The sequence below is a fragment of the Corvus brachyrhynchos genome, unplaced genomic scaffold (genome assembly GCF_000691975.1).
Source record: "Corvus brachyrhynchos isolate BGI_N302 unplaced genomic scaffold, ASM69197v1 scaffold221, whole genome shotgun sequence".
In the NCBI taxonomy this organism is placed as follows: domain Eukaryota; kingdom Metazoa; phylum Chordata; class Aves; order Passeriformes; family Corvidae; genus Corvus; species Corvus brachyrhynchos.
The window spans coordinates 3,567,499-3,587,132 of record NW_008236622.1 but is presented as its reverse complement, the minus strand read 5'-3'; the positions used below and the strand labels follow the sequence as shown (position 1 = coordinate 3,587,132).

At 38.4% G+C, this 19,634-nt stretch overlaps 1 protein-coding gene across 1 annotated transcript in view; it reads right to left on the bottom strand.

Moving 5' to 3' along the window:
• Positions 1 to 1,980: 1,980 nt before the first annotated feature.
• The window catches only part of DNER (delta/notch like EGF repeat containing), a gene marked incomplete at its 5' end in the record, with an annotated part of 68,665 nt that continues 51,011 nt past the window's right edge, over positions 1,981 to 19,634 (bottom strand). The window contains 5 exons of the mRNA XM_008644201.1: positions 1,981 to 3,072; positions 8,221 to 8,467; positions 14,089 to 14,220; positions 15,225 to 15,338; positions 17,745 to 17,867. Coding sequence (XP_008642423.1) covers positions 2,961 to 3,072; positions 8,221 to 8,467; positions 14,089 to 14,220; positions 15,225 to 15,338; positions 17,745 to 17,867 — 728 coding nt within the window. The remainder of the gene's footprint in view (positions 3,073 to 8,220; positions 8,468 to 14,088; positions 14,221 to 15,224; positions 15,339 to 17,744; positions 17,868 to 19,634) is intronic.

Sequence of the window (19,634 nt, the reverse complement as noted above, 5' to 3'; positions counted from 1 at the left end):
CAGGATGTCACCTCTGGTGCCCACACAGGACGAACGCAGATTCCCAAAGCACCTCCCAGAGACAAGACATAAAGAGAGGATGAAGCTGTGGCAATGGTCTAATTTTTCTCAGCTGAAGCTAGGTTTACATCTGCAGGTTTTAATGGATGTAATTTGTATGGTTTTAGTCAACATGTGTTTTCTAGCTGTTGTGCTCAACTGTTGCCTCAGGCCTTGTATCTATGCCATACTGCAATTAGCCCAACCACATGGATAGGGTCACTGTCTCCATCATTTTGGACTGACTCTATCCAGAATCCACGTAAATGATGACATTTTCCTGTTAGCACATGTATCACGACTCTGAGCTGTAAAGGCAAGTTTCACACCACCCTAAGAAACAAGTGAGGATACATATGCATGCTTCTGGGGAAAAAACACTCAAGGACATTTTCTTATTTCCAGATGGAAGATGATGAAAAAAATAACCAAACTTGGAGAGTGCACAAGTACTGGAGGTTAATGACAAGCCCAGAGACTTGTCCCTGGCTTGTCCAAGAGGAGCTGGAGGCTGTTAGCCCATTGCTACAGGAAGACCACCTACAATCACCCCTTTCTGCAACTGGATGATTTACAGAAAACAAACAAAAAAACCCCAACCAACCAACCAAAAACAAACAAACAAAAAAACAACAAAAAAACCCAAAAATGTGTAGTATATTAACAGCGAGTGGTATTTGCTATACATCTGTATTTGCTCCCTCTAAGGAACAAACCTCGTACAGTTGGGGAAAAGGATATGAAATAACCAGTGTCCCTTGTCCACACTCATATATATCCTCAGGATACGATCTGGTGTATAAAGACAGTAACCAGCTTGTTCTTGCAGATTCAGAGTTGGGATACAAACACAAGATGGGTTTGTTCCCTCCAGGTCTTAGGGCAGCTCCATCTGGCAGGCAGTGCAGTGCCTCACAAATATCTCACAAGTGCATGCATAACATGCCATCAGAGTTCAATAAAATAAATTGGAAGGAGACAAAGCAATTTTCAGAATACAATTCACAGGATGCACAGGATGATTTACAGAAGCTAGAGGTTGCAAGCTGACAGGAAAATAGCTCCTCAAAAATTACTTATCTTTCAGGTCAGTCAATTGAGAGAAATATGGGTTGGTCAAGAATCGCTACAAAGGTGTGATTTGTATGCAGAAAGGCTGCTGCTCATTGCAGCATCTCTGTTGCAAAATATAGACCATGAATATGTATGTTCCCTAGAACAACAAGAGTTGCTTGTTTCCCTACTTTATATAGATTTGCAAGCCAATATTTTACCAACTGAAAAGGCCAAAAATTCTGAAGAATGAGTATTTCCCTTCCTCTGATTAACAAATCAATTACAACAATGCCTCTTTTCTGTTTAAGTTCCCAAAAATGGTACATGGTATAGCTTGCTCTTGACTTTTCTTTCTTAAGGGTTCTCAAAACTTTCCTAGAAGTCATAGTAAACAAAAGTTTCAATGTACTGGTACAGCAAAAAACTGTGCCAATGAAAAAACCTCATCTGACAACCACCAGGTGCAAATTTACAACCTCTGTTGTTCAGGCCTTCCATGCCTGAAGAATGAATGAACTGAGATCCTCAGTTCTCTTTTTAATAATTATTTTCTTGGACCACCATCGTTGAAAGCCCATGCTAGCAGATACAGGACGTCAGGAAAGGTATTCTGGATTTCTGAGGAGCATTTGGCATTTCTGTAATTCAAATGCAGAATGGTGTTACTAACCTGCATATCCACCATCCGGGGCTATGCCTTTACCCTGGAGCTGCACTGGTCTCACTTTTGAGAGATTACCTTGATAATACAAATCATTTTACCCTTTTCAGATTAACAGCTGGAATATCATCTTTTGGCATTATTTATAGTGCATCATATGCTCATGTCCTTTCAAATTTATAGACAACACTTCAGTTTGAAATGAAGAAAAACACAGGAACAGCTGCAATCTTCACTGGTTAACGTTTATTCTGTATTTTCTGAAATAAGCAAGAATTTAAGACGCCCATAAGCGATCAAATACAGCCACAAAAACCCCATACTGATCCTAAATAAGAAGCACTATGAGAAATACACAATATTTCATGAAACAATACTGTACATCAACAACCTTTAGGAAACAAACAACTCAAACCATATGCTTAATTTACTCACAATATAAAAAACTTCAACCTTTAAAGAAAAATATAGATTCAGTCCAATTGTAGGATCCAATCCCATACCCAGTGAAGTCAATGGAAGTTCTCTCATTGATTTCAATGTTTAAAGGATCATGCCCTTACTTTGCCTCAAGAGGCACTTTAATTATTATACAAGGCCTAGCTTGAATAACTATTAAAAAATGTCAAACATCAACTCAAGAGTATGTGTTAGCAACTTTCAGGAAATAATGGAGAAAGAGGTTATCTATCCATGCATGGAATAAGGCAAAAGCTAATTCATTCAGATTAGGAATAATAATTTTTACTAGTTTCTTTTTCACAACACAAACATTTTAGACTTTTTTAATTAATGGATATATTATATATCATATTATGCTTCACATTTTTCCTACCTCTACTGAGAAAGCTGGCACTGACATGTCATAAAGAACTCCTCATTAATTATTGTTTTCTGTTCTGTAACAACCACAAGAAACTCATCTGGGTTTAGTAATAGTGTCTACCAAGAAAAAAGCACACACTATCATAAGCTTATAGTTTATAGAGCTCAAGGTACATTAAAATGTAAATCATGAAGTTCACAAATTCTGTTTTAAAATATTTTTCCAAACTAAAAGCTGCAGAAAATTGGTTCTTAAATATTCTACAGAAAATTCTGAAGCATCTAATGGTTTAAATTACTTACGCTTTCTTCTTAAAAATATTTAAATTAGGTTAGTAGCCCATCCTTTTGAAAAATAATCCAAAAAAGATACACTAGATTACAAATCTTTTGTCTTAATCAGTGTAACCAAAGGTTTGTCATCTGGGCTGTAATCTTCATAAGCAATGGGGGTTGCATCATACATTGCAGGTCGGGATTTCTTGCCAAATCTGGAAATAAAAGAAAACTTTTGGTGACCAACAGAAATATGAATGAGTTCATAGCAACAATGCAGTGAGTTATGGCCTGTGATCAGAAACAAAGTCAGAGAGCTTATATAAACTCTATATAACAAAAGAAATCCCAGGAAAATTAGGCAAAAAATGGTCAAGTATTTTTTCTTATTGCCCTGATGCAGAGAAAACAGTACAGAAAACACAGAAACAGAATTATTTACGTAGTCATCCACACTAAGGATTTTTATGCACTTATGGACTATATTAAGCCTATATTAATTTATGTTGTGCATACTGGAAAGTGAAATTCAGAAAATTCAGATTTTGAGGATAATATTTAGCCCAAATCAAAATTAACTTGATTTTCTTCCAAGATTTTGTGCAGCTTCATGACTTCCAATTTCATTCTTGCCTGTTTTCAGTGATCTAGAATTGCTGACAAAAATGAAATGGCTGAAAGCAATATGATACATATGGTGAAAATTTCATTTTTCAAAGTACTTTAGCTGTGAATAAGGCCACACTAGATTCATTCCCATGCATGAATGTCTGTCTTCTTCTATAGATTATTTTAATAAATACAGACAGGTCACATTTGCTCATCACCATCACGATGGATAAACCTGATTTTCTACAAATGAGGTAAAATTTCAAGAATAGAACGAAGGAGTCAAGTTATGGTATTTTACTACATCAGAAGCAGCACTGAATTCTGAATCACCCTTTCTCACCATCACTCTCAAGGGTTTAAAGGAAATAGAGCTTTGCAGAGATACAAATGATGGTGAACATTCTCCAGAGATTTAAGTAAAAGTCTATCTGCCCTTTCTGACAGTAGAGAGCACATGGCTTGTTGCACACAGTGAAGCAGGACAAAATCTATTTTCTCATGTAGGTCAGGGCTGACATGTGCCCCTAATTAGAAAAGGCTGAGAAAAGAGCACAGCACATGTGCAAGTTGTTTATGGCCTGGTTGAGCCACTGAGCTGCTCAACCACATTGCTTTGATCAGGTGGTTCAGAAGTCAGTTCCTGCTCATAACAGCAGCGATCTCACCAATCTCAGAGGTTTATGTCAAAGACAGAAGTGTTAAATGGGAGCTGTGTTCAATGGGTGTGTATCTGGGAGGACTGCACAACACTGCTATGCTATCTAATTGATGACATAAAGGAGCACACAAAGCAATTATCAATACAATCTGCAAGAGGCAATGATTCAAGGGCTAATCAATAGTGAAAAGATGCAGGTCCCTGCTACAGACTGTGCTGGATCAATTAACTGCCTGATTACAGCAAAAGCACATACAAGCAAGTGAATAAAGATTTTTTCCAGGGCAACCAAACACAAGATTATTCATCTAACAAAGAGTATACACTGTATGGAGAAATCTCGATCCTGGGAAGCACTGAGTGTGGAAAAAGACTGCAGGGACATGATGGATACTCATTTTAACGCTAGCTTCAATGCCATACTGTGACCAATTATGTGCTTGGGTTGGTAAACAGTGTAGCAGTAGCGCTGGGGAAGTTCTTCAGGCTCTACATTGAGCTTTGGCATATCCATTCATGTGTGATGATCGTGTTGTTCCAATGTGTACATCAGAAATACTTACCAGGGGCATAGGGATCATCACAAAGTAAAGTACATGAAATAAGAATCAGAAAATGTATTTTGCAGTGAAACATTAAACAAGAGAGACCTGTGTAGCTTGAGAGAAACTGAGGGTTCCGTGACAATTCTGAGGACAGTACACATTCGTTGTAGGAATTCTTGGCAAAGGCAGCTCCGTGTGTGTGTGACAGACACTGCAAATCATTGTCATATTTGGAATGGTCTTGCTCCTCCACTTCCTTAGAACAACATTTCAAGAAATGCCTAACTATAGAGAGTTATTAACCTCAACAACTCCACTCAAGGAGAAGACTTTTGAGAACCCTGGACAGCTGAACCCTGAGGAAATGGTATCTTCCAACTTCTGTGGACAGGCTGGAGTTCAGAGTTTCCCCAGAAACAAAAGAAAGAAATCACATGTTGCTACTCTGTTCAAAACCAGCAACTGGCAAAGGAGTCCACAAAAAAAGTTTAAACAAGAGACCAGAAGTTTAAAAAAAGTATAAAGCATATTGAGAGGAGGAAGGGATTCTTTTGGCTTTCACAGGAGGAGAATGAGAAGATTTATTTCCTCTGCATTATTCAGAGAAAAGGTCAGGTGTGCAAGTGGCATTACGCCTTGCTTAGAATAATTGAGCTGTAATACTAGAGCTCCCAGAAAATTAACCCTGGCAGAGGATGTATATTAAGCAATTGGCCAGTGATGTAGAAACCAGAGGCACAGGCACATGTGATTACATTTTACAAAGAGGCAGCTGACTGAAACCTATGCCAGGAAATGGTAACAAATGAACTTGTGCTGATGCTCATCTGATTCAGAAAGCCTGGGACATTGCAGTCCCACAGAGCCAGCTCCAGCACAGGAATGGGGAGAATGTGCAGTGGAGAGAAGGTGACCCTGCTGTGACAGGATAACTTAATCAGAGTCTCTTGAACGGGACTCTTCAACTGACACAGAGACAGGACAGGTCGGTGCGTGAAAATAAAAATTAAATGAACTACGCTGTAAGTAGTGCATGAAGGCTACTGATATCTGGGCACACACAGAACTAACTGCAGTACAGTCTGAACCAGATCATTCATGAACTCAGTGTGAATGCTTTTCTAAAGTGAATGATTCTGTTTCAATAACAGATCTTGGTTCCATTTCAATGACGTCTTATGGCTGCCATAGCCAGTGGTCAAGTATTTCATTACGCTGTTCTCTTCCAGCTTTAAAATGTATAAACTTTAACATAAAAGGAATGTTTCTTTACTGTCTGCATAATGAATGCTGAAGAGAGCTGTGCTTCACCTGCTCAGAAAAGTATCTAGTTCTGATCTGCTAATCCTAGGAACATTCACTAGAAGTAGACATTTATTAGTAATGATCCTTGAGCACATTGGTTTTGTCTCACAGGAAGTACCTTGATTAGTAAAGATCCAATTAGAAAAATAATTATCTAGGAAAAAAAATGCTGAAAAACATGAACAAGTAATTTAAAAATAATTTACTGAATAGGCAACAGGCATTCACACCCCCTGGACACCTGCTGACTTTACCAGAAACCTTACCTTTCTACTAACATTTCCCTAGGCCTCCATTTTCCAAAATTACTAGCAAGTTTTGGTATCTAACTGTGAAAGGGAATTATTTTCTGAAAATGCCAAACTTTCTGTTATTTGAAAGTAGATTTCTTAAATACAGTAATTCTGAAAAATCAAACCTTTATATATGTAGGTTTAGGAATTTATGCAAAAATAACTATAAAAGTTGTGCTACTTTTTCTGGATTGAAATTACCAAAACAATGGTTTATATCCTTCTGAACCCAAAATATACACAACAATCTCCACAATAAAACTCCATGAATTACCTGACCTGGCAGCTCTATCTTGGATTTTTATGAGGCATCATATTCTTGGAGGCACCGAAAAGTATTTGGAATGAAAACATTTCTTTTCATTTGCATTAAGTAGAAATACCTTTTCCAAGATAGGGAAACCCTTAATGGACAATAATGCAATTTCTAACTAGATAATATGCATTTGACAAATCATCATTAATCTATCCCAGTCTAAGAACTTTTTTGAAGCTGGAACACTTTGAAGGGCTACTACCCAAGCTGTGCTGTGATTAACTGAGCCTGTGGGAACGCCTCACCCGTTTCAGATAATTTCGATGACTTCAGCAGTGGTACAATTTAACCTATTTCATTTTCACTGAAACAGAACTGGAGCATTCAGAAAATGAATTACCAGCAATCACCAACCAATATGCACACATTTCTCCATGTCAGTGCACAGAAACATGTCTCCCTCAGTTGTTTTAAGAGCATTTTAATGATAACACACATGAACACTGTTGGAATTTGAAGTGTTCTTGACAAATTGAAGAATTGGGAAAAAGGAACACTAAAAATGAAAGTTCTACCCTATTAAGAGAGATGTCAAACACAGAAGAAACCGTACTGACTAGGGAACAAAATGACACAGAGTATCTTGGAAAGAGGAAAAGGTCTAGCAGGTCACAAAAGTATGTCATTTTTCACTAGAAAGAAAAAAAAAGGAATGCCATAAATAAGATGCAGGAGGTGATTACTCAGTTTATTTGGTGCACATAAATCTTCAGATAGAGGACTACTTCCAGCTTTAGGGGCCCCTCTTCAAAAAAAAAAAAAAGAGAAAGACAATCTGGAGTGCGTCCCAGGAAGACAATAAAGAAGCTGACATGATCTGGGAGGAGATACTGAAAGAATGGGTTAGTTAAATCTAGGAAAGAAAACAGTTGTTTTGCTTTGTTTGTTTTTATCATAAAAAAGTAGCGGGGGAGGGCTCAGCATCTGATATACAAGTGATATGAACAGCCTGACGAGCAGTAAGAAAGAAGCAGCCTAGTCCATAGCAAAGAAAATCCAGGCTCGATTTTAGGGAAGCCCTTTCTAACTCTACTCAACTCCTTTGGAAGTTTTTAAACACAAGTGTTGGCAGAGAGCTAGGTATATTTAATGCTGTATGAGTGCCATGGCTTACACTTGAGCTCTCAAATCGCTTCCACTTCTACTCTTATATTATTCTGATACTCAATGCAAGGGCTCTATTAAATTTCAAAGTGAAAAAATTACTGTCTCTAGGAAAGCAAGTAAGAAAGGCAAATTGGAGCACAAAAATGAGCGATGTGAAGAGATTCTCTCTGAATAATCTGGTAAATTAGTCACAAAAATCAATGTGCCTTTGCTATCTGATCATATTACTTGTGTGTAGCAGTTAAAGAATCTTTACATCCCAAACAGAAGATCTGACAGGCTAAGAACTCTGCATATGTCCCACTTCACCAGTTACACCAAATAAAGTCAGAATAACTCCCACTGTTTTCAAGGAGTTTTGCTGTACTATCACACTTCAGATGAGAACAGTGAGCAGCGCTGGTAATCCTGTGTTTTCCCAGCAAAGCAGCCCATTCACTCTGCCAACAGCACTTAGGTGCACTGTGCATGAACTGAAACTACACATCAGAACAGATTCCTAGGAAATCCCCATCCCCAGCACAAACCTGGCATGTCGGATGGAAGCAATAGCACTACTGAATTCACTGTCAATGCTCCTACAGTTGTAAAACTCTTCGTAGGCTGGCCTGGAAGAGCCCTGGTACTCGATGCGGCTGATGCGGCAGATCCCCACGATCAGGATGATCAGCATCAGGACAAAGGCCACACACAGGGCCCCGATGATGATGTAGAGGGAGTGACGAGGCATATTTGTTAGACTCTCTGCCATGTGCCCAGACTTCCACTGCAGATCTGCCAAGAAGAAATAAAAGGCTATCATTAATTAATAATTTATATCCGTCCTGCTAAATAGAACTATTTTATTATATTCCTTTTCAAAATTTCTGACTTTTGAAGCTATGGAGATAGGTAATTTGAACCTTCCCAGGCTCTGTTACCAATACACCGCCATGCCTAACATGCCACAAATTTGAATAGCACTATGTTGAACCTTCACCCATTTTTTTCTGTTGATTTTTAAGGTCATATGGGAACACCTATCCAGTCTGATCTCCTGTATAACCCAAGTAACACAAAATCATAAAATTATTCTTGCATTATGTTATTTTATGCTATAGGCTCTCTAAAGGCAGGCAGGTTTTATGCAAAAGCTTCTAGTAACCCACCAATCCTCTGTGCAGTTTGTTCTAATAGTGAAGCCTTCCACTAAAATGTGTTATTTAACATGTATTAAACACACTTGGTTTTTAATTTGAGACACAGACTTTCTTATGCCTATCCACACCAGCCTGCAGAGACTTCAGCATTTCAAGGACAAAAAGGACACCTCATAAGGTCCTACAGTAGTAAGCCCACTAGAGTCTTTTCCGAAGCATAATTTCCCTGAGATTCTTAAAGCAGACCTTAAAGTAAAGCCAATGTTGCAAAGGCTTCTTGTATTTATGTATTCCAGATCTTCTGTATAAATATTCTTGATCCCCAAACCATAGTCTATCTATGCCAAACAGATTTTCTATCAATTGCCTATGTCCTCAGATTTGTTTCTCTCTAGAATGGGTCAGAATATTTCTAATTGATATTTCTAATTAACCTGTACTTCCCTCCAGGGTTGCTTTTTGGCAGTCTTTTAAGCCTATGGTCTCATCTATTATTTCAAAACAGGAACAGACTTGAATCATACTGACTATGGAAATGTAACACTCTGCAAAAATTATTTCTAGTAAGTGCCTGTTCCTTTTTCAAATGTACTTCTTCTTTGCACTGATTTAGAAACTCCCTTTACTTAATCACCAACAGTCTGGCAACAGGGCTACCAAGCATATGCTTTGGGAGGTTAAGACACTCTCAGAAGCCACCTCTCAAGGCTGCTGATGATGGCAGATAATTCAAGCACCTGAGTTGAAATCACCAGTTTAGTGGCATCTGTGGAAAAAATCTCCATCTATGGTAGAAATACAGGGCATGTACAAGGACAGGAAATACATGAAATCCATTTTAGAAGGAGGTGGTGAGAAAGCCTGAAGCTGTAACATGTGGGATTCAGCTGGGCAGAGTTTGGAGAAATGGCTGCTCTTTCTCACAATAGTGAAGGTTGTCCCAGACCACCTCTCAGCTCAGGGTGCTCAGACTTTGTCCACAAATGTGAGCTGAGTTTAAGGACTGGCTGTTTGTTTCTCTTAACCTTCTTCAGAGGTCAATAAAGTTTTGATCAGCCTGAATCATTCAGTGATTTAATATTTCTAAAGTGCTGTTACTGCAGTTTGCCCAGTCAGGATACAAAGGAAGGAATACAGCTGTGCTCTGTGCAGTTTGGGATGGGCTTCTATTTTTGTTTTGAAGCACATTTGTCACACGCAGTGGTTTCTGTCAGGCTGTCAGACTAGGCTGAATTCAGATCTAATGTGTGCAGATATATGGCAAGACAGTTCTTATTTAGATTCCATGTCTTCCATCTCTGGATGACAAAGATGAGAAAAATTTCTTCCTTTTTTCCTGGCCATATCCAAATACAAAGATTAACAGCTTATACTCCAAAGATCAGAAACAGTATATGACAGCTCGAAATCACAGTATTTTCAGTTGGTATATTAATGTTCATAAAATTAATTAAGAGTAAGATTTCAATGCACAGCACAGCCTGTAGCAGAAATTCTTCATAATGTCAGTTTTCAAGTAACCACATGGTTTGGCATACCTCAGTAGCTACATTAACAATTTAAAAAGTGGTAAAGGTATTAACAAATAACTAGCAGGCATTAGAGAATTCATATGAGACATTTGTAAGCATTTTTACAGTGAATGCTCCATTAACTTCTTAGTTAATGCATTTCATTTTGAAAGGAAGAATATCCTCTTTATAATTAAGACCAATTTAATCCTATTTAATTGGAATTGCTAATACTGGTAAGGACTATAAGATGATATAATAAATATCACAGTTCATCCAGGCAATGTACATCTTGTCTAGTTTGTTGTATATACAGCACTTAGAAATTAAAAAGAACAGTCTGACAAGAAAATAACCCTGAAATCCTGTTAAGGTAGTGAATTCAAGCAGCTAAACCGGCTGGTGAAAAAATGGGGAACTATAAATAAGGTGGATCTACAAAAAAAGATTAAGTACCAATAGCCTCCTTCATGGCCAGTAACAGAAAATCACAAAGGATAAAATGTGATCTATTTAGTCAAATGACTCCCAAACACCAGCTTCTTGAGAAGCCTGGTTTTGTGTCTTTTTCTAGCATTCAGGGGGATGGTCCAATACAAAGTCAGTATGCAGTGTTTAAATGTCATTTCCATCACATTATTAACCACTATGTACAAACTGCTGAAAGAATATCATAAATATTCCAGGAGAACTGGAAAGATGAACAGAAGCAGATTTACTAATAGATTCAAACTTTAGACGTCAAAGAAATCCACTGCACCATTGTCTCAACTCCAGTGAGATCAGAAGTGCTGCAACTGTTCATAAAAGAGCTGGATTTGGCGTTTCTAGATATGATTAGAATTAAGTTCCCATCAGTTTTTCAATTCACAGCTCAGGGAAAGACAGCGAGTACAAAGATCTTCACATGGCTACATAGGTCTGTAGAAGAAAAATCTGCAGATCAAAATACTTTTAAATTCTTTCTGCAAAGTGATTTCTTCAAAACTCAATCCCTCTCTGTTTGCATAATCCTTTATAAACGTTAAAACCCGAGTTCTTTACGTAAGCTTCCACAGCTTTGCACATAAGGCACTCCATTGGTTAGAGAGGCTGCATGTCCATGGATATCTGTTTTGGGGCAGCATGGTGTCCCATACAAAACACACTTTTACTTTGATGCAGTGGCAAAGTGACTTGAATAGCAAGGGAACATCAGACATTTGCTGAAGTGAAGCTTATTGAAAAAAAGACTGGTGACCCTCAAATTTTAAACGTAATTGTTCTTTAAAATGTATTTTTTGTGGCTATAAGAAGGTTTTCATTCAAGACCAATCCAAATCAGAATTTTTTACACTGCATTTTTGTATCTCCTCTATTATCGTTATTATTACATACGTGCACTCTTTTAGCTATTGTCATGGGTTGGATAAAAAACTCAGTAATTTCAACCTCTTCAGTCGAAAACAACTGCCACGAACAAGGCAAGGTTGAATATTTCTGGTTCAGAATCAGCCTTGCAGTGTTACTAATGCCAGTTAACACTCAGGTAATTCCCTGCTTTCTGTCTTAGCAGTCAAACATAAAAGAACTTGCATCCCCCCTATTAAAATGCCCTAGGGTATATTACCATGTCCCACAGCCATAGGGAGGAGGAGGAGAGAAGATCCAGCAGGCAGGAATTGTGCAGCAAGATTGATTTATTTAATTATTTTACAAACTCTTTTATAGACATTTTCCTTCATAGTCTAATTGGACAAGGATCAGCCACCCCTTGGGGGTGATTGGCTAAAATCCTAAAACATCCATTGTCAAAATATTTTTCTACTGTACCATAAACAAGACTTCTCAAGGTTGCAGGCATTTCATTGTTTACAGAACTCTGCTACCTCTCCTGTGAGAGAGTAAAGTCTCTCACGGACTTAGAAAATAGCAAGAAAATCCTTGCTAGCAGCATTTTGTATCCACAACCCCCTAACAGGGGAAAGAAGAAATAATCGAGTAGCTGGACAGTAGAAGAGGCTCCTTCCACCCTCTTTTCTGCTTCTCTCCTTTTCCCATATGTCTACATGCACTTCACTGTGTATCTGTCATGCAAACAGCTAAACTGTGAGTGACTAGAGCATGACAGCCAGAGCACCCCAGAACATGCACCACTGAATTCCTATAGCACATCTGCAGGCTCAGAAAGCATGCAAGCCTTTGTATCCCTTTGGCATTCCATAACATAACAGAAATGTAATTGTTACTTCACCAAGGGTGAAGTAACTCCAGGAAGTGCATTTCCAGGATGATTATTTCTTTCTCCAAGAACTAAACCCATCTGCCAGCCAACTACTTAATAGCAAAGGCAGGCAGAATTATACTGCCTTGCTGATCAACTTGGACATGCATGTTGCAGTTGTCACCAACATCAGCCTTGTCAGCAGAAGCTCATCTGAGCATATTTTAGCATCAGCAATATGGCACACAGACAGCACACAGTGTTGTGCTCCCAGTGTCCAGTGGCTCTGCACCACCCAGGGAAGCATGTGTGCCATTCAGAGAGACAACAAAAAAGGCAAGGCTGTCACCATCTCTGGGCTAGCTGGCAATAGTCTTCTGCAGTCTTTGCTTACAGCAGAAAGGACTGAAACTGAATGTACTGCGTTAAAGTAAGGACTAACATCAAGAACATCAAGAGCAGAATCCATTTTAAAAAATTGTCAATATGTTTAAAGTTTAAGTAAAAGAGAGTAAAAAAAAGAAGGTTCACATGCTCCTTATGTACATGAGATACAGAAAACATTTTTTAATCCAGCCTTCGTGTTTGTTTTAGCAATCTATCACCCATCCCTGCAACCTTAACTGTGCTAACAAACCTGTGTACCTGTATTATGACTTGAAGGGATCTATGACCACAGTACCCGAGCATTCAAGCAGTTAAACACACTGTTGAATTCCCTAGAAAAGACAACATCTCTAGCTCAATAACAAAACATCAGGGAAGTACAAAGCAGGTCTGTGAACAGCAGAACTAATGAAGCCTAATCACCATTTTAACTCTTCTACAGTTGGGCTTCATACTTTCTGCCTCTCCTGGACTCTCCAGTGTGCCACAAGGATGCCCTTACAGCGAAACTTCTCTCTGAACTAAGAAACAAGATCACAGTGAAGCTGTTCCTTCCAACCAGTGGAACATCTCTTAAGTCTTACTGAATGCTTTGGAAATATTTCGTCTTGGAGCCCTTCTTCTCTCTACAAAATTTGGTGGAAATTAGCCTATGGCTGGAAAAGTTATTCCTGAAAAAGTTGGTAAATGCATGCACACACAAGTCACGGCACAATTACACAGAACCAGTTTCCTTAGGTAAGCAAGTTCCAAGTTGTTTTGCTGAAACATCACTAGAGCTTCAGGTGCTCAGAAGCCAATACAAGCCTGTTAGGACCATGCTTACAGTACTGTGGAATACACTTGACCCAAAGTGTGAAGGGAGGCTCCGAAGCATGAGCACAATTAAAAGGCAAACTGAGTGCCCAGCTCTGAGACAGCAACCCTGACAATCTAGTCCGACACATCTCAAAGTAGGGTGCCCAGAAACAGAAGTTTTTAACTTTCACAACAACTTTTGAAATGCTATGGCCAAAAATAAAATGAATTTAACATGATTTTAGTAATTTACATATCATTCAGAGTATTTGTGCAGATAGGTATTTAGAGATAAAGAGAGATTTCTTTAATATACCTTATCATTTTTAGAAATGTTTAGAGAACTACAAAACTTACGTATTTCACAGTTTGCACCGACCCATCCATGAGGACAATGGCAGGTGTAACCACCAGGCTGATCTATGCAAGTTCCAGCATGGTGACATGGGTTGCTGTCACAGTCATTTACATCAATTTCACATTCTTCACCTTACATACAGGAAAAAAAAAAGTTATGCATGGCAAGTGCCTGACATAGCAAGTACCTCCTCAGTCATTTAACTTCTCTCTTGCTGCAAAACACCTTAGAGTGCAATACATCTTTATTCTCAGAACATCAGAAGTATTCCAAGAAGGAGGTATTACCCTCATTCAACCAGGTGAAAACAAAGCCTGAGAACTAAGGGACTTGACTAACCTCACTCAGACTCTGTCTCATTTCTCTAAATATAATTTCCATCCCAAGAAAATGTGCTATAACAGATGATCATGGATATTCTGATATACTATACAATAATGTAGATAATTGGTGCCTGAGGAACTGACACTGTACAATAGAAAGCTAATCCTTTTCCAAAGAATGCCCTTTAATTAGCACAGATCAAAAAGTACAATTTGATCTATAACCTAGCTATGGATGGGTTTACCTATTACTCTCACACTGGATATTACCTTACATGACTAAGAGAACATCAGGTTGCAAATTTTCTTGACATCAGACATTTGGATTTCACCCATCACATCAGTCTAAGTACGAGGCCAAAGTATTAAATGGGTTCTTTACCAGCCTCTGAAAGTGTAAATTGATTCTTAACAAGTACTTTAGTGCTTTTAGGAATTGCATATTAAGATAATGGAATAAGCTGTTTCTTGACTAAGGTCACTGTTAAAACATTTTCTAGTTTCAACGGTGTCCAATTAGTATATTGGGTTACCTGGAAATCTTCAAAATGCTATTTTTAAAATGCAATCTAGTCTAAAGTAAGGTCATAAGCCATGCTAAACAGCTGTTAGCTTAGTGAAGTCTCTTTAGTAACAGGCTTTTTTTTGCTACAACGTTCAAAGCAGACGTAAGTAATATCAAAAATGTTTCATTCTCACTAGACTGATTAATTCCTTCCTTGAAGAGACACAGTCGTACTTGGCATTTGTTTTCCTCTAGACACGGTGAACAATGACAACTGGACATTCTGTGTAACACACAAATCACTTGCCTGCATATCCAGGTGCACAAATACACGTAGCATTTAGACCTTCGCTGTCACAAGTGCCACCGTTCTGGCAGTTGATGTTAACACAAGGATCTTTGTATAATTCACAGTGCCTTCCTGTAAAAGGAAAAATCAGTAATTGCCATTGACATGACTGATACTGGCAGCATGGAATCAGTACATGTGATAACTTGACTTCACCTGGATGAGTGTGCAGACTCCAAACCTGTACTTCTGGGCTAGTGATGCCATAACACTAAAGCCATGTGTTTCATGCTGGCTAAACTTTTTACACACATGCCTCCTCTCTGCTCTTCCCACAGGCCATGGGCTAGGAGAAGTACCCACACTCTGATTATTAAAAGAAATACAGGAGTATCGACTATCTCCCAGCTCCTTTGGATCCTTGCAGCAAAGCCACTTTTCATCAAAGAGGTGATAATTGTGTAACAGTAGCTAGAATGATAACATTTTTTAGCTTTAATGCTGTACAATGTCAAAGCATTGTAGAAGCATTAAGGTACTGTCTGCTTAGAAGAACTATTGGATGTCTATCAAAAACCATATAATGAAGCATAAACTGATCGGTTATCTAAAATTCTTCAGTAACATGTAAACAATAATTGTCTTGACTAGGAATTTTATGTAATAACTTATTTAATAACATACATAAGGATTCTGATGCCTCTCATTACCTATTGCTGTAAAGTGAGGAGTATTACTGAAGTAATTAAAAAAAAATATTCAAATGTATAGTTAAAAATAAATAATTGGATGGCTCTACTTCATGCACTACCTTCACTCTTTCATGCCCAGTGTAGGCTTGCTAATCCAGCAGGTTTGCCTTGCAGAAGACAGTGCAAGCTGTACCTGGCATACAAAACATGTAACACAGCGTATTCCCACAGCATATAGGGATGGGGAGAGAGACTCTAATGCTACGGCTACATGCATCCTTTTCTTGAGGTCTACTGTTCAGATAAAACTTATTTTTATATATATTTTATATGTATACATACAGACACATACTCACTACAGACCTGCCAAAATCATTTTGCTGACATTTGCAGTGTTAGCAGCAAAAAGGCAGAGCACTCTCGTTGAGCATCCTGCAGGTGAGGACCCGCAGAGGCAGCAGCCCATGGGGACCTGCTGGCACAAGCTCCAGTCCTGCCCATCCCTGAGAGCTCATCTGTCTGCCAGCCAGGGGGTGTGGAGGCAGAAGGGGCACTGCAGATGGGCACCACTGGGGTGGTGCCAAGACTGAGGCCTCTGATGGCCACATCATATCTTGAGATGGGTACCTCGGGTCTATTCACTGGTGCCACTGAACACCTCAAGTACTGGAATGATGGGAGCTCAGTAATCAGCAAAAGCTGCTTACAGGCCCAGGTGCCTTGCTTTCATTTACAGCACAATGTGCTGTGCACACAGTGCTTCCACCTGCACCGACAGGTCCAAGGAGAAGAGAAGATGAACATTATGGTGAACATTATGGTTAAGTGATGCTTAAACTGTCATGAAACGCTGAGGGTCATTTCCTTACCAGGCCTCTAAAATGAAGAATTCTGTATCTGTTGTCAAAGAGTAGTGCAATCACCAGTGTGAAATACATATTTAGCCTCAAGCAGCTGTTAAGAGAGCATTACTTACCAGATATGGATTGATATGCTTAATGAGAAAATGCTGGAGCAATGTTCCTTAAAACATAGTAATTCTGTTTAAAATATTTATTTATTTTTAATCCTAATAGCATATAAAATTACGTTCAAAATGTTCTCACAGCATGATTCAACACAGAATACACTAAAAAAGTATCATTTTAGCCCTCCCCAGAAGGACTTGTCACAGACCACTGATACGTGTTAATTTGTTTACAGCTGAAATCTACTGTGAGAGAAAGGATTTTGTATAGCCAAACAGACACTCTTCTCATCTACTTTATAAATTACTTAAGAAATGCCAAAGATGGATTCCATTTGAACAGAGATCTCAGAATAGCTGCAGTTAACATGGAAAAGCAGTCACAGACCTATTACTCTCTCTGGGCTTTACCGTCTTCTAAATGAACACTACTACTCCTTTGTGCTAATCTATTTCAAATACTAATCTTTTGTTATTATTTTTTTAGCTCACTTCACTGGAGAAAATTAATAAAAAATAACTTGAAAGCTCTCCATGTAAAGGCTCCAACAACTGATGAAAAGTCTATTGAACAGTTATGTTTCCTTTTAAAAATGCATCACTTTCTAATATAGCCTAAAAACAGCAGAAGAAACTACACCTGAGAAGAACAGAGAGAATCCATTTGTGCCCAGACAAGGACATGCACTCCTCACAGAGAAGCTAAATCTGAACTATTCATTTGAATAAAGAGTATGGGATCAGGATCAATACTGAAGTTTGTCTCTGCTAATTTTACATGAGGGATATATTTCTGCTCAGTGGAGGATATGGTATCTCTCTGTTTGTAACAGAACCTACCATAAAAAATACAGAGAACAACAGCAAACCCCAGCCTACCTTCGTATTCAGCAAGGCACACACACTCGTAGCTGTTGACGAGGTCTCTGCAGGTGGCTCCGTTCTGGCAGGGTGCAGACAGGCATTCATTATATTCTTCCTCACAGTAAAGGCCATGGTAACCTAAATCACATGAAGAGGAAACAAAAATAGCTATGAAACACTTCCCAGTAAAAATTAACAATGAGGCAACTATAGACCGTGGGCAGATGCTTGCTAATTTAAATATACTGTGCAAACTGATATATGTTAAGACACTGATTTTAAAGGCATCTGTTCCCCAGGTGAAAATTACCAAGAAAATACTGGAAGCACAATGTTCTGAGAGAATTCCCTGCCCCTGTGATAAACCACAGGGTGTAAGGATGGAGGCTGGTGGCAGAGGCCAGAAGCACCAATGTCAATACCCACACTCTGATTATTAAAAGAAATACAGGAGTATCGACTATCTCCCAGCTCCTTTGGATCCTTGCAGCAAAGCCACTTTTCATCAAAGAGGTGATAATTGTGTAACAGTAGCTAGAATGATGACATGTTTTAGCTTTAATGCTGTACAATGTCAAAGCACTGTAGAAGCATTAAGGTACTCCATCTTTACAGTATTCCCAAGCCACAGGCAGGTATTATGGGCTGATTAGGCAAACATAGAAAGCAGAAGCAGAGAAAAGCTACACAGCCTGTTAACAGCCACTGAGTCATTTGTATTATGAGATAAGAAAGAATTAGTTAATCCACTTGAAAACAGCACCTTTTTCATTAGTTAGTGTGCGACACAATCACGAGTCTTAGCAGTAGTTGAAATTACAGATGTAGTGTAGTCTATGATATAATACCATGCACTGGAAGAGTGCTCATGTAGTTATTAAAAATTATTATTATTATTATTATTATTAATTATTATTATTAATCAAAAGCTTGATTTCCTTATTACATAAAAAAAGCATTAGATGAATGAACGTACAATGAATAAATTTGCAATGGGCATGAATAAAGATGCCAGGAAAAAGGCCTAAAATATAAAGTGTAGATTCTGCAGTATGATTTTGCTTCTTAAAGTAATCTCTAGTTAGTAGCAAAATTCATAGATATGTAAGGAGGGTCTCTTTCATGAACAAAGACCCAAAGAGGGGGCAGATTCTCATCTTAGTAAGTGGCAAGCTTTATTCAGTATCCTGGTCTAAATTTTTGCCAAAATTCTCATAGAATCATAGAAAATAGGACAAATGCTGCCTTCAGACACCATTTTCATTCCTCCTCTCCCTCCCTATTATGGATAATTCAAAACAAAATTTTATGAAGATACAACTGTTAGTACTACTCAAGATGTATAGACAATAACATCCATTATGATTCTCAAAAAATTGTCCTTTCATAGGAAATAGTTGGACTATTAAGTTATTAAGAAACATTTCAGAACCATTTTCTCCAAAGCTGTCAGCCAGGCAATACAGAATTAATTATGCTAAATGTTATGGGTTTTCTTGCTAGCCTACAATGAAGTTTATCGAGCTTATGATTCTATGAAATATCCTATGTAATGAGATCTGTAGCCAACATACAAACCACCAAAATCAGATGGGAGAATCAGAAAGAAAAACAGATGGGAATTCCAAGTGTTTAACACTGATGTAATGAGATATTCTCAGAAAAAATGTTTTCCACTTCTCACCTTTTCAAGAAAACGAAGGGAATTTGTGACTAAATAGCTGTCTGGTTTCCAAAATCAATATGAACTATGGTATCCCCTCCTCAGGCTGCAGCCAGTCCATGCTGCACACTACCGGGGAAAGATGTTTTCTCTCTCCACGAGAGGGCAGGTCTCACCCTCACACAATTTCACCCTCATCTTCACCCTGGGGACAGCAGCTTCCTTCTGCTGAACTGTTGGGA